The sequence below is a fragment of the Lampetra fluviatilis genome, chromosome 34 (assembly GCF_964198595.1).
Source record: "Lampetra fluviatilis chromosome 34, kcLamFluv1.1, whole genome shotgun sequence".
In the NCBI taxonomy this organism is placed as follows: Eukaryota; Metazoa; Chordata; class Hyperoartia; order Petromyzontiformes; family Petromyzontidae; genus Lampetra; species Lampetra fluviatilis.
The window spans coordinates 2,990,982-3,016,451 of NC_136308.1; the positions used below are offsets into that span (position 1 = coordinate 2,990,982).

Genomic DNA, 25,470 nt, shown 5'->3' on the forward strand with positions numbered 1-25,470 from the left:
CGGACACCAAACTAAAACGCAAAAAGCAGTTTTAAAGAAATTAGTTTTCAATATGGATTTAAAAGTGCATAGCTCCAGTGGCTTCCTAAAATCAGAAGGTTGAGCGTTCCAGACGGCCGCAGAAGTTGCATCTGAAAGCGTGCGATGCGGTGACCATCTTTGTTTGATGGCTAATCAAAAACCGCTGCGAGGATGGTTTATGCTCCTTGATGAGATCAGCAAGGTAATGTCATTCATTTGTGGCAAGCACTTTGTGTGTGCACTGAGTGCGACCTTATCATGTAATCCGTTCAGCAACCGGAAGCCAATGCAGCTCGCCGAGCACTGGATGGACACGCTGATAAAATGACGCTCACGCATCTGCAGCCCGTTTTGTCAATGCACTGCCGGGTTGTGGGCCCTTCTTCTTCTTCTTTAGTGCTGACTAACGGCGTGTGCGACTTCACGATGATATTGGTCCCGGTCTAGCACGGCGTGTAGAGTTTGTGCTGTTGTTAATTGTAGCCATGTTTTGATGTTACTAAGCCATGTCGTTTTTGGCCGTCCTGGTCGTTTTTTCCCTTCGATTTTTCCTTCCAGGATTTGCTTTAATAGCTGGTATTTGTGGTCGTTTCGGGCAATGTGGCCTAGGCAGTAACACTTCCTGCTAATGATGGTCTTCAGCAGTTGCCTGTCAGTGCCCATATCTTGCAGAACTTGTGTATTGGTGGTTTTGGCTGTCCATGGGATTTTCAGCATTCTTCGATACAGCCACATCTCGAAAGCTTCGAGCCTTTTTGTTGCTGTTATTGTCAGTGTCCACGTCTCAACTCCGTACAGCAAAATTGACCAGATGTAGCATTTCAGTGTGCGCAGTTTCAGTGATGTACTCAAGTTGCGGTCTGCAAGGAGTGTTTTCCATTTAATAAATGTTTGCCTTGCTTGTTCAATTCTGCTCTTGATTTCGACTTCATGGTTCAACTGATCGTCAATGATTACACCAAGGTATTTAAATCGGTGTACTTGTTCCAATTTTTCGCTACCAAGCTTGATTGTTATTTCGCTTGTAGTTCGGCTGACCTTCATAACCTTTGTTTTCTTTTTATTAATTCGTAAGCCCCATATTTGACTCTCTGTGGCAACCTCGTCCAAGATTTGTTGTAGGTCTTGTTCCGAATCGGCCAGCAGTGCAGTGTCGTCGGCATACCTGATGTTGTTGATGTATTGTCCATTGACTTTAATACCAATGTTTTTATCTGCTAGTGTTCGATCAAAAATCTGCTCTGAGTAGATGTTGAAAAGACTGGGTGAAAGTGGGCAGCCTTGTCGTACACCTTTTTGTATTGGTGTTGGGTCTGTCAATTCGTTGTCATATCGGAGTTGGGCTGTTTGCTTCCAATAAAGAGCAATGATGAAGTTGATGTCGTTTTTATCTAGTCCCAGTTGTTTTAATAGAGCTGCTAGTCGGTCGTGGTCGACTGAGTCAAAGGCTTTCTCGTAATCTATGAAGCAGATGTACACTTCTTTCTGATGTTCGTAGCATCGCTGTAGTAGTATCTGTAGACAGAAGATTGCTTCTCTTGTGCCTAGTCCTTTGCAGAAGCCAAACTGTGTGTTCTTCAATGCATTTTCGCATGTGGAGCGTATGCGCTGTTGGATCACCTTCAGGAAGACTTTCAGCACGTGGCTCATCAAGCTTATCAGTCTGTAGTCCTCGCATTTCCGGCTTGTTGCTTTCTTTGGTATGGCCACAAAGATGGATTGTAGCCAGTCGGATGGAATTTTATTGCCATTGTATATTTGATTGTACCAATTAGTCAGTTGTCGTATGTTGTTACTGTCTAATAGTTTGAGCAATTCTACATGGATTGTGTCGGGCCCGCACGCTTTGCCTGACTTAGCTGTTTTGATTGCATGTTCTACTTCTGATGTTAAAATGTGTAGAGCGTCTTTCGACATCTGTTGGTCTTTTTCTGCAGGTGTTCTCATGGCGCCATAGAGCTTGTGTATATAGTTTGTCCAGGTGTCCATTTTTTCTTGTTTATTTAGGATTGGTTGGTTGTTGTCCGCATACAAGGTAGCTGTTGGGGCTGGTCTGTAGATGTTACCAGCTTCTTTGAGCTTCTTGTGCAGAGTAAAATTGTCATGTTTTTTAATTAGTTCTTCAATCTCGGCGCATTGTTCTTCCATCCACTTTTCTTTTGCCTGTCGGATTGCTTCTCTGATCTTCTGTTGCATTTGTTTGTACTTCTCCAAGTTGTTGTTTTTGTACATTCTTCGTTGGCTCATTAGATCGAGAATACAATGTGTCATCCATCGTTGTTTCTTTTTCGGTGGCTGATGTCCCAGCATGACTTCTGTTGTTTCTGTGATGCATTGTTTGAACGAGCGCCAGTACTCCTGAACATCTGCTGTTTCTGTTGTTATTGAGCGGATGCTATCGTTGAGATGTTGCTGTACTTGTCTTTTATCGGCGCTGTTCTTCAGTTTCTCCAGGTCTGCTCGTCTCGTCTTTGTACATTGTATTGATCGCAATTTGAGTCTTATTGTAGCTGTTACTGGGTTATGATCTGACAATATATCGGCTCCAGGATAGGTTTTTGCTGTAATCACACTGGACTTAAACCTGATGTTAATTAGGATATAATCGATTTGGTTCCTGACGATGTTGTTGTCGGAGTCTTGCGGCGAGGTCCACGTGTACAGTCGTCGAGGTGGTAATTGGAACCACGTGTTAGCAATACTGAAACGTTCTTCTTGGCAGAATTGAACCAGTCTGTCGCCTCGTTCATTCCTTGTTCCTAGTCCGTGTTCTCCGACAATGTTCTGCATTCGACCGTGGCCAACCTTGGCGTTGAAATCGCCGAGGATTATAGTGATGTCTTGCTTCTTCAGCGGCTTCAGCGTGTTGGTTAGTTGCTCATAGAACGATTCGATTTCATGATCTTGTTTATCTGCTGTTGGAGCATACACCTGTAGAATGTTCACGTTGACTTTGTTGCCTGCTAATTGTAGTAGTGCTATTCGTTCTGATACTGGGGTAAAGTTGTTGACTTTATTCGCTAATTTCTTGTGTACTATAAAGGCGACACCGTATGTTTGTTTGGTGTTTTCTTCTCCTCCGGAGCAGAAGATGTGGTGTTCGCTCGATATAAACTTTTTTGTTCCAGGCCATTTAGTTTCGCTTAGACCGATTATGTTGATTTTAAGTCGATCCATTTCTTGTATGACATTGGCTAGTTTTCCTGCTTGAAGTAAACTTCTAACGTTCCAAGTTGCTACTTTGAAAGGGTTCTTTGACACAAGCTCGGAGATTCTTAGCACCCCTGTCCTATTTAAAGGACGCCGATACTCAGGGCCTTTGTTGATTTTGCTTGTCATCATTGAAGTTTTCAAGGGAGCAATAATCCAAGTAGTTTCCCGTTGCTTTCTTGGATCACCATTTATTTGAAAAGGTCATGTGGGGACCTTTCGAAACGGGTTTTGTCTGACGTCTCCACTGAAGTCTTCCCGCCTTGGGTGACCCTTCTGAGAGCACTAGGCTCTCGACGGTATAGCGCTCAGCTTCTCAGACGTACACAAACTCTCTCGCCGCGTTAAGGCACCGTTTCTCGAGAGAGGTTGAGGGCCCACCCAGCCACTACCTTGCGGGGCTGTGAAGGATATTTGACCGAATGTCACCCACGCTGGTGCGTACGGATTTGGTGAAGGTGGTGAGAAGTGTAGAAGAGCAATGGATATTACTGCACGGCCCTCGATTCCCGCAAAGCCTACCGCAGCTGTGCTTTGCGCGTGGTTGTCACCAATACAGGCGCTGTCCGGGCTTTCACGTTTTTACCCGTCGCTATGTAACGTGTGTGAAAAATAGCCTTACAGCTCATCGGATTCTTCCAGTATCAATAAATATTTTGATTCCGATAAATCTTGCGTAGCTTCCAAAATCATGATGTTTATTTAGACTGGAGGAATCCATTGAGCTATTAAGTTATTTTTCACAGATGTACAGTCGGTGATTCGGTCATTGGCAAACATATAACACGTAGACTTTTATTTACTGATACAGAGATTCTTTGCAACAAGAAAATGTTATGGAAGCCTTGCTGAGTCTCAAGATTTTCACACGGATAATTTGTTTTTATTGAGTAGATATGTAATGGTGCAATGGTTCATTAGATGAAAATGTTTTCCGAAGTTTACGATGTACGTGTTAAATTGTGGGCATAAGTACAATTTGCTCTTGATTTGTATGTGTTGCGCTTAATTGGTTCGCATAAACTCTAAAGCTATGCAGCCATGAGATTAGACATGCACCATTATTTATTGTAGAGTTGAATCGCAAAGCCTGAATGGTAACACGCTCATCGTTGATAATTATGTTTGGAAGTGGGAACAAACTGGTTTGCCCAGAGTAATCCCACTCGCACAAGGGGAATAGACTAAAATATCAAATAGATAATCCAGTAACCGACTTTCTGAACTGCCCATTTTTACGCGTGTTTAAGCATTCAACATGGCAGCTACCTGGAGGTTGGATGATGCATTGAAACTGATAAATATAAAACCACGGAATGAAAATTAAGTATATTTTTACTCGTACGGTTGTGCATTTAGGAGCATGGATTTATCAACTATTATGGGCCCCAACGATTTGGAGCAAGCCAAAGCGTCAAGACGGATGATATTGGCAAACATCTGCTTAAAGGCGAGCTGGTGAGTGTTTATTATTCAGCAATTTCACATTGGCGACTTTTTTTAATGTATAATTTAATTTATCAAACGTGACATACAGCGATAGTAAAGGTTACTGTCACGTCACTTTATGGAAATGATCACAGTACGGAATCACAAAGAGATGGAGTCACGTAACATTCAGCAAATACGTACGGGCGTGTAAAACATGTAGGCGTGGAAAACATATACGCACGTAAAATAACCTGCGCCGTCCTGCCTTTAGCAGTTTGTGTTCAAGCAGGGATGGACCCGGCACTCCTGTCCAGGGAACAGTCCCACACCGGAGATAGAGAGAAACATTCCATTCTACTAATCTGGGAGAAAGTAATTCGCTTTGTGAGACCATTTGCAGTTGCTCACCTCCCTTCGTATAGAGCAGGGGTGGGGAACCTTTTATCTGCCAAGGGCCATTTGTATATTTATAACATCATTCCCGGGCCATACAAAATTATCAACTTAACAATTAGCCTGTTATATTTGGTCAAACATTTAATTAACTCACCCCTAATGCGATGGCTGGAACTGCTTCTCTTTGGCGAGGCGTGTGATGTTAGCTGACTATTGATGATGTCGCTACTCGCAACTGCTTTTCCAGGTTTGCTCCTAGATTTATTGAATTTCAAGTCCCGCCTGCGGTTGCCTTGGCAGGGCCAGACCCAAATGATTTCGCGGGCCTTATACGGCCCGCGGTCTGAACATTCCCCACCTCTGGCATAGATGCATGCAGATGTTCTCGAGCTGTCACTAAATAATTATATATTTAACGATTTTTTTCATGCCAAATGTTAAACTCTGGTGGACTTTGTTCCTTCGATTCTCATGGTGTGGTGAGACCCGAGTTTTGAGGTTCGCACGTCATTTTGTTTAATCAGTGAACAGATAGTTCGGGGATAGCTGCATTCGCAAGATGGGCCTGGGCCACCAGATTGACAAAAGCAGCAGCAGCAACATAGCAAATATAAATTACAGCAAAATATCAACACGCCACAGAATAAAAATGAAAATGCTGTATTAACATAAATGATTAATATATAAAAAATCAAGGTCCTGTATAGGCAGTTGGCTCGGATAAATTAAATTCCACAAAAAAATCATAATATATATTTGGGTTTTGCTTGTACTGGTATGTAAATTGACACGGATTCATGTCAGATGAAATTGCCCGTTAAGTTATTGTACAGAATCGACAAGTGGTACTGACATTGGAAGGCCCAGAACACAGACTTCCAAGATCGGACTAAACGCTGCTGGCCACGTGGTTATAGTATTGAATCATTAGCCCAGTGGCCAAATCTGAAAAAAACGATTTGGAGATACTGCTCCCCACTTTGGAACAAAACACAAATCCTATAATCGTTTCCAATGGTTGTTTAAACCATTTAGAGCATGAATTCTGATTTCCACAACCAACGTTTACCGATCACCAACACAATTGTCTTATATCGCAACAATATTGATTGTGTTTAGAGGGCTTCGACGGATCAGATCAAGTCCGACACGGCTAAATATATTGAACATCTGTGCACGGCCAAAAAGGGTGTTCATATGTTTGATGAACCGAGCGGGAGCATTTGTAGGACTACTTGGGTCCAAAGTAGATGTCATTTGGTCCCAAGCCTCCTCACGATCTCATGCGGAGAGACTTTCCGGATGAGAGGCCGATCGTATTCCTCGCCTGGTATGAATTCTTGCCCTAGAGATACCGTTACATGTCTGCACGCGGATGACATTGCATACGTGCAGTGCAATGTCACGATATCCACCCGTCGTCGCTTATCAACCGTGACCAATTAACCACCCACACCCGGTGCAGTATGTGTGTGTGTGTGCACTGTGTAAATATCGTTTTCTATGGACGTTCGACACCATATCTGATCTTTTCACACATCCGCCCGTGCCTCAGTCCCCAGCGAGTCCGACATGAAATTGTAATGTGTTTTTTTAAGTGTGCCTGCCATTATTTTAGATTAATGTGCTTATTGAATATATCCGAGTTTATTTTTTTCCGCCTCTTTCTGTCTTGTTAATTCAATCTTGTTAATTCAATTGACTCCCTTTTTATAGGCAACATGCCCGTTGCGTTACATCTGGTAAATGAACGTAATTGCTCGTATTTTTTGCATTCGCCCATGCCGTAAATTCGCATTTTAACGTTTCTGCGTCGAAGGTTAATTCAGTGTCTTGAAATCACCTTGATTGCTTGCCCTCATCGGAGTAAATCTGAATTCGTCTCATGCGCAAACGCCCCACTGAAATTCGTCTTTTATAGCAGTGCTGGACATAGAGCGGCGCAACGATGGTTGTCACACACGGGAAATGTATTTCTAGCTACAGACAGCCAGTAATGGATTGCACACTGGTCCTGTAGTTGCTTTGATATCACTTCGAAACTCTGGGCAAGTTTCTCAACCGACTATTGTTTTTTTTATTATCTCCCATTGTATAGAGCCCTACACATTACCCACAAAAAAAACATTTTGCACGTGTTTGCATCCCTAATACATCTTGCCAATTCTGAATAACATCAGCAGTTGGTCATGCGTTGTTGTTATATACTCTTGAGTTGGAAAGGCCAAATGCAGCATGCTGGGTTGTTTTGTTTATAGATTTAGCGCACTCAAAGAATGGCCCATTTTTAGTTTGCTTTGTGGCACCTCGCTCAAGCCGCCTGTGGTCACATGGTATGGGTCGCAAAGTTAAACTGGCAGTTCGTGAAAGGCATAATTTGGTAAGCCTGACTTAATTCATCACAGGTCCTGTTTGACAAAGACTTTTATTGCTGCCAACTGTATATTAGCTGTAGGTAGTCTGTCTGGCTTGGATATGCAAGTGAACAAAACGATGCCTGCCATCAAATTAAAATTAAACAATGTTCTGGGAATAGCTGTGCGTGTTATGCGTGCGGTAATCACGCTAAAGTATTTTCCGTGTGCTATATGCAGGATGAAATCGTTTAGCGCTTCGCATATCTTGAATCTGCGTGCTTTTTCACATCATGTTACTGAGCAGTGGCTGTTTAAAGTCCTTTTACGCAGCAGTGCGCAGGGAAAAGTCACACAGCTTTTTTAAAAATGTGTACCATTGCAGTTGTGTGGATGGCTTTTGGTTTAGGAACCTCGGTGTTTGTTTCCGTAAATATTTCCCAAAAGAACGAGGCTTCGCAAAAATAAACGAGGAGGCATTTTGTACTTTTAATACGTTTAGATACAAAGTACTCAAGGCCAAAATTGGGCAGTTGGTGAGGCAAATTTCAGTGCTTGATGAGCTAGCAAGGGAGCAGGGGAGAGCAGGTGTTCGTATTTTTGTTTAATGCGACACACCGGCCAGACTAAACACAAATACGGCACTTACGCGCGCTCCGCCTAATAACCGCTATAATTTTCCACTCGTGTTTATTTTGCGCCGCATTGTCTTCTCGGTATTTGGCAGCGCGCTCGTTGCCGAACTGCGCGTTGGCATTTTGGTTCGGCGAAACCTTCGCGGCGATCTCCTGGGATGGCAAAACGAACCCCCACTACCACCACCACCTCCGTATAAGCGCCCCGTGCATTTTACCCTCGCTTGGCACAATTCTACGAGGCAGAGCGCGCACGCACGCACACCCCGGGCACTCAACACAGCGGCCGGGCCGCCCCTCGCACCAGCTCCCCCCTGCCACGGGAACGTCCTGCTCGATTGTCCCGAGCGCATTCAGGGTCGCCGGGTGTGCGCCGCGGCTTCTTGGTGAGCCACGTCGAGTGAAGGCAGCGGCCGTGCCACGGGCGTTGAGAGTTTTGCCGGAACCTCACCGGCAAGTGCGTGCGGGTTAAATGCCCGCCGGTTCGCGGACGCCGCCCGTTATTTAAATGGCGAAATAAACGGCGGTAAAGCTACCGGCTCGCTCTGATTTGAAGTTTCGCCGTCTGGAACGCCGCCCCGCGTGCCCGCCGCTGCACGTTCACGGGGGTCAATCTACGCCGACTTAAAGGCCCCCCCCCCCACAGCCCCAACCTGTTTCGCCCCGGCTCTCAAGCGACACTGATCTTGGCTCCACGCCTCAGTCACGGTCATTTATCTCTTTGAAATACTGCCCGTGTTACAAATTGCATCATTATTATTAATGCATCGTTGAGCCTAAGAACAGATAACCGTGAATATATGCATCATTACATGTCTACTTGTGACTATACATTTGTAATACAATGAAAGTTTAGTGAGTGATATCTGAACTGTTCTGGGTGGTGGCGTTGGTTTGGCCCTTCCCCAACCTGCACTGACCAGCATGGTGAAGTATGGTCAAACAATCCCTCTGACCGATATGATGCGGGGAGACCGTAGCCCATCACCTCCGATTAGTACGGTTGGCTATGCACGGTACGAAAGAAGTTCAACGTACATACATCAGTAGTTGACAGAGGGCTGGTAAATTAATATATAAAATGCTAACATTCTATTTTTTCCTGCTTCATGGTAAAGCATAGTCGTATTTATGAAGTGTTGCTGGCAGATACGAGTGTTGTTGTCACATGATTTTGGTCCGTCGTTAGATTAAAAAAAATGTTTTTAAAGATGATTGGCTGTCGAGACATCATGACTTTCTCCCTGCAGCGATAAGCGGAACTCATACCAAGCACCGTTTCATGTATCCATTTAGAGACGAAATAATGAAATATTCCACGGGCTTGTCGCCAATTTTTCACCAGTAACACGCTCCCGAGAATCCATTATCTTATTTTTAGCCCTTTAATCGGCACTTTAACAAGAATTTTAAGTTGGGTAAATATAAAAAGAGAAGCCAAATAGTTTCTGTAGCATTTCACTGTGGTAAAATTATCCTCTTTATTTATTTTTGCCAAATATGTCGGTTGTCTCGTGTCTCCCTTTTTCACCGCAGGTCCATTTTCTTTGCATTCCAAGAATTATTTGTTGCCACAGCGAAGGAATTGGTTACCGACATGCCGGCCATTTCAGCCGGAGTTCAAGAGGCGGCTGATGATAATCTCAATGGGCCAGCCATATTAACGTGCTATTGACCTTTGAACCAGTTCTCTAACCCTGTCGGAAAAAAGGGCAGCTGCGTTGTTAAAAAAAAACAAGGCTGCCGCGGAAAGCAAAATACTTTTTTTCTTTAATTAGCGGCCGCGCTGCAGCTAATTTTTCTTTTGTTCCAGTGGCTGAGGGGGGAGAGAGGCAAGTGTCAACAAAGAGTTTCCCGCTGAGCTGTACAGGCCCGGACGTTTGATTAACATTTTGGCTTCACGCCTCAGCAGACTTGAGCTGCTCTCCTCCGTTGGCTCGGAGCAGCGACGCAGCTGAAGGGCAGCAGTGGTGCACGGGATTCGTTCGCGTTACCCGCTCCGCGATTTGCTCCGCGTGCTCTTGTCGCTCGCTCGTTCACGAATCAAATTCGGACGATTTAAAGCTTTCGTGACAGCAGGGATTCATCTTCTTGGTTCTTTCGGTAAAGTCACGTAGAATAAAAATAAAACATAGTAAAATAATTCTCACGACGTTTCGGCCACAACGCAAGCAGCCGTCCTCAGGTGAAGAAGGACGGCTGCTTGCGTTTGTGGCCGAAACGTCGTGAGAATAATTTTATTATGTTTTATTATTATTATTTAATTATTTCCCTTCTACGTGACTTTACCGAAAGAACCAAGAAGACAAATTCGGACGGTTTGTTATTATTCTTTTCAGAATGTGGCTCCTCGTTTCAGGTGAATTATTTCAACACAGCCTTCTTTGATATTTTCACCTTTTTGAGTTCAGTTCTTCTCAAGCGTCGGAGTAAGCGGTGTTGTGGGTTGTGATCCTGGCTGGGGTTTAAAAGAAAAAGAAACGTTACTTTCAACTTGTAACGAGGACAATATTCACTCACTCAAAGAGCGAGAACGACTCAGAGGCATGGGGAACGACACGCAAGTGTGGAAAGCAGCCGGGCGGTGAGCCAAATTCCCACCCAAGATCTGCAGTCCTTTATATATCAAGGTGTTATCGGCCAATTAACGAGTGTTTACGTGTTTGAGGTAACTGGAGCACCTGGAGAAAACCCCCGTGTGTGTTGTCTCAGGCCAGTAAAATGGATACTACTTTGAGGAGATGTCAGCAGTAGTAGTCGTATGGGCATACTTGTCCGAATTTCCATGACTGGTTTATGGCTCTTTAACAAAATGAGATGTGTGCATGTTGTGGTTATAAATGTACCTGCGTCTGATCGGGTTATAATATTTGGTTTGTTTCACTCACTTGATCGTCCATCCACAAAAGACAGGGGTGATTTGACTCGCGATATATTCATGCAGAGCATTGCCTAATCATGTAATCATCTGTGAAATGGCCATAAAAAACTCTGTAACAGTCTCCCCAAGAGTGTAGTACATTGTGCACTGCTGCCGTAGCCAAAATCATAAAAAAATTACCCACATTGCACAAAAAACCCAACAACGTGATCAATGTAAAATATTCTTCGCTGTGGTATTTGAAAAAGAAACAAACCGCGTATCTCATCGTGTTCCTGCACGTACTTTAATAACTCGAAGAGCGATAACCGAACCGAACTACTACTTCTACAAGAAAACACAAGCGGTTTAATAACATTACATTTTCCACGACACCCAATCGCCCTTGTGAACACTCTGCTGCTGACGCACACTTTAATTTCACTGGGCCGCTTATCGCCCTGCTTAATTCGGCGGGAGATTAAGTCCGTTGCCGACTGACGGCTCTGTTGGCACGGCGCTAGGCGCCCGCGCGGTCTGGCCGGTACCGTCACGGCGGGAGCTGTTAACCCGTTCGGGAGAGAATCACGCCGCACGGCGGTTTTGCGTTCCCCGTTCCACCGCGTCGGGGTGCGCGCACGTGCATCAGGTGTGCGCGGATATTTATTTATTTCGCGACCAGCATCTCCGTAATTTCTGCATCGCCCCCTTCCCCACCGTTTGTTGAGAGATGAGAGCCATGCCGACTCAATGGGAGCTGGCCTCATCTGTCAGTGGGTTTAATGTGTTTTGGGTTTGGAGATGGCCCGGCTTGGCCTTCAGGGATGTAAGCCCTCAGCCGATTTCGTTGCAGTCACCTTTGTGGAATGAAAGAGCCATCAATCTGTCTTTTGCCCCATCGCCCCGTACCACCACCTTCTCAACCCTGTCCCTCCATCACAGACTGACAGCCAATTCTTAAGTAGCACCTTGTAACCCAGTGGCAGTTTTTTTAGTTTTTACTCAACTAGGCTCACATCAGTTGGTAATCAACGTGTTATTTGTGCACAGCGTTTATAATATTGTACATGTTTATTCACACGTTCTGCTTGGGCATAGCATAATATAAAAAAAGTAAATTCCTTGTCTGTGCGAACTTTCATGGCGAATAAAACCCTTTCTGATTCTGATTAAGCATATTCTTTGGTTCTTTCGGTAAAGTCACGTTTCGATCGCAACACAAGCAGTCATCATCAGGTGAGACAGCAGTTCTCCTGCTGCCTCACCTGATGACGATTGCTTGTGTTGCGATTCAAGTCAATATTAAGCATGTATTATGTTATACGTTATACAAGCATTTCTTGTGTATATTAACATAAATATATAGCCATGTCTATGATTTTTTTACTTATATTTTTTTGATTAGCCGCTGCAGTAGTAAAGTTGCAAATGTTCACCTATTACAGTTAAACAAAAGTCTTACGCACATGTAACGTAACGACCACCCAGCAATGTGCGTTAACTACTAACATCCATTGGTTTGTCTCCGGCCACGGTGAGCTGCCTTGGCAGTAATGTACCATTATGAATATCCCAACGCGTTATGTCATCGAATAAACTCCCCAGCCGTCATCTTTCCGCCGTCGTTGTTTGCGCCCGTGTTCTTTTCCATACTCCCCCTCGATCCGTTCGCCTTTGGCTGGCAACGACATCCGAATTCAGCCTCTCGAAGCTTCGGATCGGCTTTCCAAAAGCACTCCGTCCTGCTCTGGCTGTGCCTTGTTGTTTGAGTGTGAGGCCAACATCAATCTTAAGTGTATCCGTCGCCAATAAACATCTGTTTCGTTTAGTGGGCTCCCACCGACGCAAGTGATTTTTAAACGCGTTTTCAACGAACGTGCGCTCAACTGGAACGCGGCTTTTATATTCACGTTGAACGGATTAACGTCGGTGTCGCGTGAAAGGTAAAGGTGCAGCCGTGCCTGCGAAATCTTGCTCTTAACGCCCGCTGGCAGAAGCACGTCCACTTCACGGAGCTCTAGGGAGCCGTCTCCGGAGGATATTTTGCCTACTCTTCCACGCTGTTAAGGTGTCTCAGAAGAAGTGGGGAGTACCCACGGAAAGTGTTTGATTTGTCCATTTATGAAGCGATGACATGGATTTCGATATTAAGCTTTCGTGACTGCAGGGATTCATCTTCTTGGTTCTTTCGGTAAAGTCACGTAGAATGGAAAAAAATTAAATAATAAAAAGAAAACATAATAAAATAATTCTCACGACGTTTCGGCCACAACGCAACGGACGGCTGCTTGCGTTGTGGCCGAAACGTCGCGAGAATAATTTTATTATGTTTTATTTTTCTTATTTTATTTTTTCCATTCTACGTGACTTTACCGAAAGAACCAAGAAGATGACATGGATTTTAAGAATCGTGAAAAACACACTGTGCCACATTGTTTTGGATTCCTATTCTGCGCTGGCCATATGTCTCGGAAGAGGTGGGAGTGCCCACACTTTACCCCACCACACTCGACCTGCCAAGCAGCTTGCTGATGTTACCCATTGATATTGTTGGCTCCACAGGTGGGGGTGATGTAAGGATTGCCAGCAGATCAAACTGGGGACCTCCGGAATGCAAGTCCACTATGGTTACCATTTCACCACGGAATCATCTCCCATTATAAAGTTGTATTTATATGGAAGTTTTACTTCCTAATCTTTGCCATGATGGTGTTGTGGCTTTTTTTTCCACTGTGGTGCAGTGCCAAGTTCAGCCCTTTGAGCCATTAACCGTGGCATCGATGGGTTTTTTTTCTCTCACAGCTGCCGCCTGCGATAATGAGCCTTTGTGAACAATTTGAGGAAGTTAATGAAGCCACAAATTGTGCACATGATTCCCTGTGAAGTCTCCAAGCCCTTGATTTAAAAGTTTTTGTTTCAGATTTTTCCAACCGTTAACTTGTGACATGATACCCATTTACACACTAAATTAAACGTAATGTTCCCATGCCTTGATACAATTTCATGTTTTCAGTGCCATGAATTTGATTATGAAAAAGAATGAAAGCACAGTGCCTAAAGAGGACATCTTTTTAATCAGTGCATACTGCATTCTATAACATATATTTAATCAGTGCACACTGAATTCTGTGACATTTAATCAGTGCACACTGCATGCTATGACACACCGGTTGAACACGTGGACACTGGAAAAAGAAAATTGGGCAAAAACTGCAAGAGACGCACAAACACAAGCATTCGGAATTAAATTGTGAGCCAGAAAGAGAAACGTGGATCGGAGACAGAACTTGAGTTTAGAGACGTCACGTTTTGATTGTTACAAAGAGTAAGTGGGCTACTTGCGTAGACTAGCGTAGACTAGCGTAGAATAGCGTAGACTAGCGTAGACTAGCGTAGAATAGCGTAGAATAGCGCGTGTTAGCCGATGGACAAAAGCGGTGACAGAATTGCCGCTAAGCAAGGGGACGGCAGGCCCAAGAAGACATCAAATTCTTGATTTAGACTGCAGGAGGAATCCGAGGAGCTATGAAGCTCTTTTTGTTTCACAGACGTTGAGTAGGGGCGGGTCAGCAAGTTGCATGGAGATGGAGCGGTGAGATTAGCCCATGCGCAGGAGCGACACGGATTTTAGCATCGTACGTATTTATGTACGTTGAACTTTTTCCGCACCGTACGTCGCCAACCGCTCTAATCGGAGGTGCAACATGTCACCGTCCGTCACGTGACCACGACACACCAGACAGCAATGATGTGTGGAGGTATTCATCCAGCAGTGGATCGATCATTACATGTTTAACATGATGATGATGATAATGACAATGATGATTGTTTCATGCCACCGCTCCAAGCTGTCTGCAAACGTGAACCCCAGGAGCACTTTCGCCTGCTCTGCCGGCACGCGCGTGAGATGATGACCAGCTGAGTTTTCCGTGCGTCGCTTTCTTATGTCATCGCGAATGCTGCCGCTGCAGGACAAAGCTCTCAAGCTCTTTTTCACTCCGGAGGCAGGAGATGATGCTGTCAACCAGGCCAAAAGGCTCTTCCTGGAGACCGGTAGGTGCCTGTCTGTGATTACGATTGTGTTGGATACTCTTTGTTTGGCTTTGCTTTCTTTGGTCGGTGCCACTCGTATTGTACAGAGCTAGGAGCCGGCAACCAAAATAACAAGAGGGGACATTTTTTTTTTAGATTTCGTAAAGAAAAAATTAACCCGTAAAAACACTATAAATCCTTTATATGCGTGGCATCGGTTTTATTTTATTATTCATTTCTGTTTTTCTTGAGTAAGAGTTTTATTTTTATCACATTGGTATTTTAAATAAAATATGAAAATTTTTTTTCCTAAAAAGTGGAAAATTTTGTAAAAAAATTTTCACGAAAATAAATTGTCACGCACAACGTGTCAGCTCGATTGGATCACGGGAAGTGGGTTAAAAAACGACCAAAAGATTTGCACGGTCGTAAGCGCGCAAGTAAGCAAGCAAGTGAACTTAATATAAAGGATTTTAAAAAAACCCCTCTGACAAGAGCCACAATGCACTGTGTGGTGAATATGAGAAGGTGATCCTTAATAAATAAAGTTCACGAAGCAGCAGTCCTTCACATAGAGCCCGACCCCTGGCTTTTTGTTCACTGCAATCCCTGGACTGAGTTCCCTTGTTGACAGTGACATCCGCTGCATTGCAACCGTGTGTGTGTGGGCAGTTAGCGCACTGCGCTACGAAGCCTGTGACCCGAGTTCGATTCCTGCTCACGGCCAACACCAGTGACCATTTCCTGAACCGGTCCTGGGCCTCCCCGAGGTTGACTGATGTGATGCAGGAACATCGCCACTGGGGAGACAAAAGTGGCCGGCCGTAGTGCTGGGTACTCACCCCCTTGTGTGCCGTTCCTGCCTGCATAGGTGCTCGCTCACAGCACTTGCCCAAACAGTCTGTTAAGGCTATACGCGGGATCGTTGTCTTTGGGCTCTTAACATCAAAAAGTGAGTCTCGCAGACCTGTATTTTTGTCAACATGTGTGTAAATATGGGGGTGCATATATAGGTATTTGGGATGCAATGGCGGATTGGCTATCATGCTGTGCTCTGGATCCGGCAAGTTGAGTTCGATCCCCAGTGCATGGCTAACATCAGAGGCAAGTGATATCAGAGCCAGTCCTGAGTGTTCCCTGAGTCGACTTAGCCTTTAATGAGTACCTGCTGTGGTGTGAGCATAGCCATTCGGAAACCGATGGATGGCCAGGCATGGTGCTGGCTACCTCGTTTGCTAACAGCACTTTCCCCAACAGTCTATGTAGGCTCGGTGGGTAATCTTTGTATAGCTACTAGGTATGTGCTTTGCTTGCATGCGTGTGTGTCTGGATGTACACTTAACACTCTTTTAACGCCTGCCGTTTGAATGTATGCCCTCCGTATCCTTAAGTGCACATCAAAAGCAGCCAACGCGTTTAACACAAAGCGCATGTAAGACATCATCCCGCCCCCGTGTTTGTGTGATGCATGGGGCACCCTCGCAGAACTCCACGGAGTCGTTTTTCAACAAATTTGGCATTTGTCAAAAAAAAAAAATTTTAAGGTGTGCAAATGCCGGCACGCTGTGTTATCTGAGACAGCCACACGGCGTTCCGCTGTGCTCTTAACAGAGCGTGCCGCGAACGTGCTCATATTACACAACAACAACAACACAACGATAACATCTTCCCGATGCTCTTAATGACCATCGGGCGGTGCTCATCTGCCCGGGTGGTCCTCAGCACGTCGAGGTAAATTCCACATTCCCGTGGCAGGGATCGGTGGGTGCCCTTTGGACATCCGCGGTTGTTCCTCGCCCCGTGAAGCCGGTGGTGCAGCCTCACCAGGTGGCGCTCATTTCGCTGATCCCGGAGGGATGATGGATTTGGTTGACCCTGGACAGGATTTGAACTCGTGACTCACACTTGGGAGCCCTGCTGCTCTACTAAATGAGCTGTATCCTGGCCACGCTACACCGACCATTTCTAAACTTCAGATCTCGTCACCCTGAGCGACATCCTTTCTTTTCTCTCTGACCGTTCCCCTTGAATCACTTGCTCAATTAATTACACACGGGGGTCCACTTATAGATACCCCACCAAAATCATGTGTCTTAAAAATTATCTTAATTAACGTAATTTTTTTTTACTCGTTCCCTGACGTCATTTGTCCATTGTCGTCACTGTGATTTGCTCACAACATTTGGCCATGCAAGCCTGGCTCTGTTGATGGGACACTCTTGATGTCGAAACCGAAGCTGTGGTTACTCGTCTTGAACAATTCCGTTGAAATTATGTTGTGCGGCTGATGGGTAGTGTAATAAATGTTTTGTCTTTGTTTTTAAGTGGAGATGGACGTCTAAAGCAGACACATTGTCCGCTTTTTTTCGTCATATTTTTTTAATTATGTCAGGTGCACGTGGAGTCGTGGCCGTACAGTTGTGATCCACCTCGGGCCAATCCAACTCATCAATGTATCTTGTGCCCTATCCTAACCCCGACGCCTGCTGTATATTTGGAGTGTGCGTGTCTCTCTCACCGTTGTCGCGTGGATTTATTTCTCCGGGTCCTCCGGTGTTTCCCTCCACATTTAGAAACGTGCGTTTACTTCGACCAATTAGATTATTTTTGCCGCTATAAATGTCTAAAAGATCAGGCACTTTGTTGAGCTATCATTTGTGGCCAGGTTGCTTTTGAAAAATAAGTCAATACCTCAGTGTGCTTTGCCTGGTAGGATGTGGATGGTTTAGTTTTATTCGTGTTTGGGTAGCTTTTTTACTTTCATTATACTTTGCACTCCGATCGTATTTTTGTATTGTTGTTGTAACGTTCTTATCCGCCCCGATTGGAGATCTGCTAAAGAGAGCTTCATGGCTCATCCGCTTCCTCCAGGATTAATAAATATTCTAAATTCTTAACAACAAACATTATAATTGTACAGCTTGCCGCCGGTGTTAGCCGTGCACTCGACAGCTACACGAGCCGTCCGCGGGCGTGTCTCTTGTACGTGGAAACGGATGTTTGCATTGCACCTGTGAGCCAGACGGGATGTAAGGGCAGGGAGACGGTCAACAGACGTATCACAACAGCGCACGTAGCATGAGAAGACAACTCGCCTGTGTGGAGTGTAAACATACCGCAGACCGACAAGATAAACTAAAAGTGAACTATTTTTTTTTTACCAGGTAAGGCTCACTGAGCTATATATAATCCTTTTTCAGAAGTGAGCTGGCCACAAATGAAAGCTCAATGGACTGGCTCACCATGTGGAAATTTATAGCAGCCAAATACTCTTAAACACATGTTTATAATAGTGGAGGGAAAACCTGAGGACCTGGGGAAAAATCCACGCGACCACGAGAAGAGAGACACGCAAACTCCAAATATACATCAGCAGGCGCCGGGGTCGGGATCGAACCCACGACCTCCTGTGTACCAGGCGAGGTAGTCAACATCTCCTAGCCACCGTGACGATGATGATGGGGAGAGAGACACGCAAACTCCAAATATACAGCAGCAGGCGCCGGGGTCGGGATCGAACCCACGACCTCCTGTGTACCAGGCGAGGGAGATAACATCTCTTAGCCACCGTGGCGCCACCCCCCCCCCCCCCCCCCGCAGGCGACGCCAAGCTGGCCCTGTCCCTGATGCCGGTGCACAAGACGCGCGAGCGGCTGATGCTGCGCGCCCTGAACCGCTGCGGCCCCCCCTGCGGTGACGACATCGGAGGGAGCGGCGGCGGCGGCGCCGGCGGGCGAGCCGCCCATGCCTGGATGGCCCTGCCGCGCACGGCACGCCTCCTCTACCCGCACGCGTACTGCAGCGCGCTGTGGAATCGCGCCGCCACGGTGCGCGGGCGGCTCCTCGGAGTCCGGCGCGCGGCCCGCGGGGACCTCGTGCTGCCGGAGGGCGCCGGCCGCGGAGGGGACGCGGTGAGCGACGGCGGCGCGCCCGTGAGCGAGCCTCGCCCGCTGTCTGATGAGACGTTGGGCGACACGGTGTCTCGCAGATGTTGACTACCTCGTCTGGTGCGCAGGAGGTCGTAGGTTCGATCCCGACCCTGACGCCAGCCGCTGTATATTTGGAGTTTGCGTGTCTCTCTCCCCGTGGTCGCGTGGATTTTTCCCTCCACATTTATAATGAAGATGCTTTTAGAGTAATTGTGGCCAGGTCGCTTCTGAAAAAGAGCTATATGGCTCGGTGGGCCTTATCTGGTAAAATAAAAAATAGTTTCAGTTTAGTTTGTCTACTTCGGGATGTCCGGAAAATGCAGTGCCTCTTGGGCATATCCTCGATCACTTTGTACTATATGTTGATATCGAGGGAGTGCTGCGGTGTTGTATTGGTTATCACACTGGACGTGCGACCCAGAGGTCGCCAGTTTCGATCTACCGGCGCGGCAGTTAAGACAGCGGTGCAAGTTTAATTAACTCAGCCCTCTACCCCACCCCCCGCCTTCTGTTCACCCAGCAGTATAGATCGGCACACCCACAGTGCGATTACGTACAATGTGGTTACTCCGTCCTCTGCCGAGACATCTAGCCAGCATGGAAGAGTAGGCCAAATAACCTCTTGGAGGAGCCCACTAAGCCTCCCTCTCGCGGAAGCTCTTCCGCCAGCGGTGGCGTGAGCACTGCTGGCACGATATCTACAGGAATGTTGTGCAAGTCATGAATATTTGACAGGCGGCAGAAAAAGCCTCCGCCAACTCAACACTTGTGGAACGCACACGAGCCCGAGAACATTCAGAGGCCGTTGCACAGTTTTCAGTGGGTTGTGCTGCCCAGTCCACCACACACAGCACAGGTCTGCCCTGCAGCCCAAATCATATTTACATCCATTCGTCCCTTTGAAGGATGTTCTACGTGGGCAACATTTTAGAAAAATTACACCGCTCTCTGTGCAGGATGCCGTTTGTGAGCGGTCACGTGACGCTGATGAATACCTTTCTGTAATGAAAGCCAGCCCTTCGTGTCACGTCGGCACAAGCACACGAGGAGTGGCCATTGGTAAACGGACACTCTTCTTCGTGTCATTCCCTCGAATTAAGATCTATCACTTCGAGGAAAAGTTACGTTTCCAGCCGTGGTTAATGTTGGATCTGAATTTGGCATCTTAAATACATTAAATCAGATTGTGTTTTTAATCCATGAGGCTTGCTCGAGAAATCATTGAGATGCGTTGTCTTCTGCTTTTGCCCGGATTTAGGGGGTCCAAATAAATGGGCCCCAAAGTGAACGTACTGTACCTCACAAATTTTTTTGTAAAGTGACATTTACAATAAATAACAAAAAATCACGTGCCCTACATTTAAGTGCGCGTAGTGGAAGAGCAACGTGACAAACCATCGCTGTGAGTAGGAAATAATTTGCCAGCCGACGCCAATGGCCATTTCACACATTGCATAGAAGATGATTCCTTTCCACTTTGCCCATTGATTATTTCGCCGGGGTAAATGTTTACATTTTTATGGGACATTCGATCCACCGCGCGGCCATCGCTACGCTTGCTTACAGGCTCTCAGAGCTCGATTCAGTCGCGCGCCATGCGCCCACGACGAGCCCTGGGGAGGCACCCGTAAGAGGAAATGTTTTCCCCCGACCTCTATGTGCCCGTTGGTCGTCTTTCAAGTGGCCGGGCAATAACCGGTGGGGCGGACGGACGGACGGTCGGTCGGACGGGTCGTGTCCCCGGGGGAGGAAGGTCGCGGATGCATGGCCGCGCGCGTATAAGGCATTAGCGCTCGCCCGCCCAGTCGCTCGCTCGCTCGCTATACCTGGCCAGCCTTGGCCCTCGCAGCCACGAGGTGCGAGGGCCCCCGCAGGGGCGAGGGGGAGTCCGGTCCGAGGCCACGCGCGCGGAAAGCACAACCCGTGGGAAGGGGGCTGTGAAAGTGGAGACTTTGTAACTGCTTAATAACAGCTGTGAACCCGCCTGAATGAGGTCCTATCCACTTACAGGGGGGGGGGGAGGAATTAAGTTAAGGGCACCGAGAGGGTAAGTTTATGAGACACGCGCGGACTCTAATTTTTTTTTTGACTTCTTCTCTCGGCTCTGCTTTTCTCTCATTGTGTCCGCGAGAGCCGTGGGCTTTTTTGCCTTCCCGCTGATGGAAGGCTACGCGACGGAGGGGGGGTGGGGGGTGGGGGGGGCAGCGTGTGCGTGCGCGGCGAGTCGCCACGCTTCGCGTTGGGAGAGCGAGAGCCAGATGCCTTTTTGTCGCGGGGCGCACGCGGCTACGGTAGAATTTTTTTTTGTTCCTCCCGCGCATTTCCTGCACTTATCCGGAAAAAAGAAATTGCCGGGGCCCCCCGATCGCTTCCAACAATTACCACGGTCGGTGGCGTGCCCGCGTTACGTCAGCTGGGAATTGGGGCCCTGGGCCTAACCAGTTAGTCGGCACTTGCACACCCCCCATCCTATCGCTCTCCCCCACAGTCAATCCCCAACTCCACGTCACCCCTTAACCCCTGCAACCCTGCCACCTACTAAATCCCATAACCTCTCTGAAAAGAGTGAGTGAGTGAGAGAGAGAGAGGAAAAAGAAGAGACAAGACAAACAGACAGAAACCAAATCCCGAGAGGAAACAAGTTGCTGCACTGGTGGTGGTCGCCGGTCGAATTGGTGGGACGGAAATGAAGTGCAAATTCACTTAACAGCGTTTTCGGTCTAACAAAAAGAAGATTGAGGCGTGCGAAGAAGTAACCGCCGTGAGCTTTCATCTGTTTGCGTTACGATAGTTGTATTGGCACAGATGCCTGCGAAACGTACTTTTTTATTCTTTCGACGTACCGTATAAGAGCGTTTTCATAACATTCTGTTCGTGACACGCGATTTGTGTTTCCTGCGGCTGCGTGCGGGCGGGAGCTGGTGTTGGTGTCCAGCTGCTCACGGTGGCACTCCCGTTTTTTGCCGTGCCGTTAAAATACACCAAACCACGCTGTCGTCGGCAAGACGAATGGTGCCTTTGTGTGTAACACGACCCCTTAACAATGCCTACATGAACAGTTTTCTTAATAGTGAATCGTGCCTTTTGTGCGTTATCGTGACCATAAATATTATTTACCCAGGGATTTCCTCGCTTAAGACTCACAACTCCTTTTCAGGAGGCTCCTGGCAGGTTTTCACAGTACAAGGCGATGCCCCTGCCGCGTGTGATCCCATCTTGAGTAATTTGCAGATAAGGCCTTGCAGTCGCCCAGTAGAGTCGTCAGGTGGAGATCGTCTGGTAGAGTCATTCGGTAGAGATCGTCTGGTAGAGTCCATTAGAGTCGTCCAGTAGAATCGTCCGTTGGAGTCGGCCGGTGGAGGCATCCAATAGAGGCGTCTGGTAGAGTGGTCTAGTCATCATCTGGTAGATTAGTCCAGTAGCATCGTCCAGTGGAATCGTCCGGGAGAGTTGTCTGGTAGAGTTGTCCAGAGCGTTGGCAGAGCATACCAACGGCGCGCCTTCCTGCCCTTCCCCTCTGACCTGCGCCAGTGTTGCCCGCTATTGCTAGTCCGTATCCTGCCCCCGCCCCTTTACAGTTTGTCTGAGCAGTAAAGTGAAAGTGACATTTAACAATAATGAGAAAGCCATGCCCTCATTATGGAATTTATTTTAATTGGCCCGGTTATGCTACAAAAACCTCACGGTCAAGTTGGAGCCGTAGTGTAGGTTTAATCTTTGAGTTGCCCTCACCAACTGTTTCGTATTGGAGGTTAGAGACCTCCGGGGAAGTCATCCTCGTCGTCGTCTTCTGTGCTGCTTCACAGCACTCCGCGTCCCATGCCAGCAAAGCGGCACATCCTCTCCAATTCGACTCTCCTATATCTCCAGCTCTCCTGTTAAATACATAACCTTAGCTTTTAAACGCCTGCACGTTCCCACTGATTGTGCACTTCTGATCGGGGGAACACACGAAACATTTCTCTTTTCCTCTTACTTTATTCATGGATTTATTTTTGTCGTTTTTTCACAATTTTATCCCAATCGCGCTGTCCGCATCATGTCATATGAGGTTAAAATAAATCGACTCGGATCTCTCACAGGGCGACGCGAACTGATTGCGTTTAAGAACATCTCACTGGCAGGAGATATTACAGCGCTGGCTCTAAGAATGCCGTACATCATAATGATTGTGTGGTACAACCCCACAACATGGAAAACAAAACCCGATCATGCCATTTTCCACTCCTGCATTGTCTCCGTCGTCAACTTGTAACTGCTGTAACAAGATGCGATTATAATAATTCGCCTCTCGCACCAATTCAGTCTCGAGGCGCATGTCCATCCTATGCAAAAACAACTTGTCAAATGAGGGCTTCGCTTCAGTAAGATGAAATGCGGTGTTGTGCCGTGTCAGCAAGAGGGGAGATATTCCAGCCTGGCAAGGAGCGGCAATAAAACGCACGCAGCGAAATCCTCAATTGTTTACGAGAATGACGCGCAGGCTGAGAAATAAAAGAGCTGTGACTGAGAGTAGGGGGTGAGAATAAGAGATGAGATATGCCGATAGGAAACCCGGGGTAGACAATTAGTTGTAGTGCCAAGACTGGCGTGGTGGTGCGTGGTGTGTCGACGGAAGGAAGGCGCACACACATGAGGATGTTTATGCCCCATGCCATCCTGCCAGAGCGTGCACACGTGGTGTGGCACTGTAAACAAACGGAGCAATCACATATTTACTTGTAAAACCACCCAGGCATGGGAATCTTTATTTCCACAAGAGCCAGATGGTTTGCCGCAAATGCCATGGTTGTGCTGTTGAAGTTGTGATAAAAGACGTATTAATCCAACAGAACTTAGTGGGGCCAAACTGATGTAACATAACCCTTTGGAAGCGCAGGAGCGAATTTTTTGGGTGACTTTGTGTGTTTCGTGTAGTCGGAGTAAAATAATAAACCGGCCCCCATCTCTGCTTGGGTAGTGGTTAATGAAGGCAGTGGTGTGGCAATGAAATGGCTCACATCACAGCGGCCAAGTTTGCACTGCAGATGTTGTATTAGTATTAAAGTGTGTATTCACACCTTAAAGGGATATTTTTTTTTATACCAATTTGTAACGGGTATCGTATAGGAATGAGTTTTTAATGTAAAAACATCAGAATTTTAGATTTGTATGGACAATTTTGGATTTTTATTTTATTCTTTTAAGTGCAAAATGTCCACGCTGAACATAGTGACATCACTATTGGCACACAAAAATGGCGAAAGTGATGATGACGTGTCAGTGACGTTACTTTTGGACAAATGAAAAACCAAATTATTCTGATGACAACTTTAATCTCGAGGCATGATTTGTGGATTTTACGAATCGATGCAAAAAACATCGGCAAATCCTTTGCATAAAGCAGAAACATTTGAATTGTTTTTTTGCTACCATTTGTGGGTACTGTAGGTGTGTGTGTAATAACTTTTTTGTAAACCGTGTTGTGTTTCACAGGTGCATGTTGTGACTGAGGAAGAGGAAGCTAATGAGGTTTACACAATAGACCAGGTATGTATTGTCCATTGCGCAGACTCACTGTTTATGGAGCAGTTAATGCATTTATTTTGTCATGGAACTTCTGTTAATTTTACGATGCTCAGGCAATTAGCCTAAATGTAACATTGGCAGTTCGTTTGCATAACTTGTAAACGACTGAGCCTCACATGCATAATTCGACTTGTGTACCATGTAGGTAAGAATATATGGTAATTGGTGAATCGAGAGTTATATTGTAACGTGTTATAGTCAACCCATCTATAAAGATACAAATCAAAATACGTTTTAGTCTCATCAGCCTATTGGTTTCCCAAACCAATATTGTACAATGGCAATTGTTTACGTGAGCAAACTCTGGACAGTCTTAATACTCTTGGATGTCATGAGCAGTCATTTAGAGGAGTGCTTGTCCCACCGGCATCTGGTAATCTAGAAACATTTGTTTAATACGCCTGACTCTGGCTGATGAGACTCAGAAAGTCGAAACCGGGGAACACTTTGCCTGCTTAATGAATGTATGCTTGATGAACATTTGTCTTGGAAGCCAATAGGCAGATGAATGAAACGCGCACTTTATTTCTATGTGGAGACACGAGTTCAGCTTGTAGACATTTTAATATTTCGATGCAAACATTGCACGGACGTGCATTCGAGCGTATCACTGCCAGGTGTAGTGCTGCACAGCTAGCGTCCGGCAATGCTCACAACGCAGTTTTGTTGTTCAGGATGCGCTGCCTTGTTGAGACAGCACAGAAAGTAGGCGTTTGACCCAGCCATGCAGGTGTTTCTTGTTTGCATGCTTAAAATTGCCTGGCAGAATAAAGGAATTGACCAAACATTGGAAGCAGATGTCTTGAATTTCGATTTAAAGCTTTCGTGACTGCAGGGATTCATCTTCTTGGTTCTTTCGGTTAAAGTCACGTAGAAGGGAAATAATAAAATAATAATAATAATAAAACATAATAAAATAATTCTCACGACGTTTCGGCCACAACGCAAGAAGCCGTCCTCAGGTGAAGAACAGGTCTGTCGGAAAGACACGCTGTCTTTCCGACAGATGTCTTGACATTCAATTGCAGATTTTT

The 25,470-nt window shown here is 46.2% G+C and overlaps 1 protein-coding gene across 2 annotated transcripts in view; it reads left to right on the forward strand.

Moving 5' to 3' along the window:
• PUS7L (pseudouridine synthase 7 like) overlaps positions 1-25,470 on the forward strand; it is a 36,478-nt gene that overhangs the window by 7,830 nt on the left and 3,178 nt on the right. For both annotated transcript variants that reach the window (XM_078872307.1, XM_078872308.1), the window contains exons 6-9: positions 4,591-4,689; positions 14,879-14,960; positions 18,540-18,850; positions 24,344-24,397. In XM_078872307.1, coding sequence (XP_078728433.1) covers positions 4,591-4,689; positions 14,879-14,960; positions 18,540-18,850; positions 24,344-24,397 — 546 coding nt within the window. The remainder of the gene's footprint in view (positions 1-4,590; positions 4,690-14,878; positions 14,961-18,539; positions 18,851-24,343; positions 24,398-25,470) is intronic.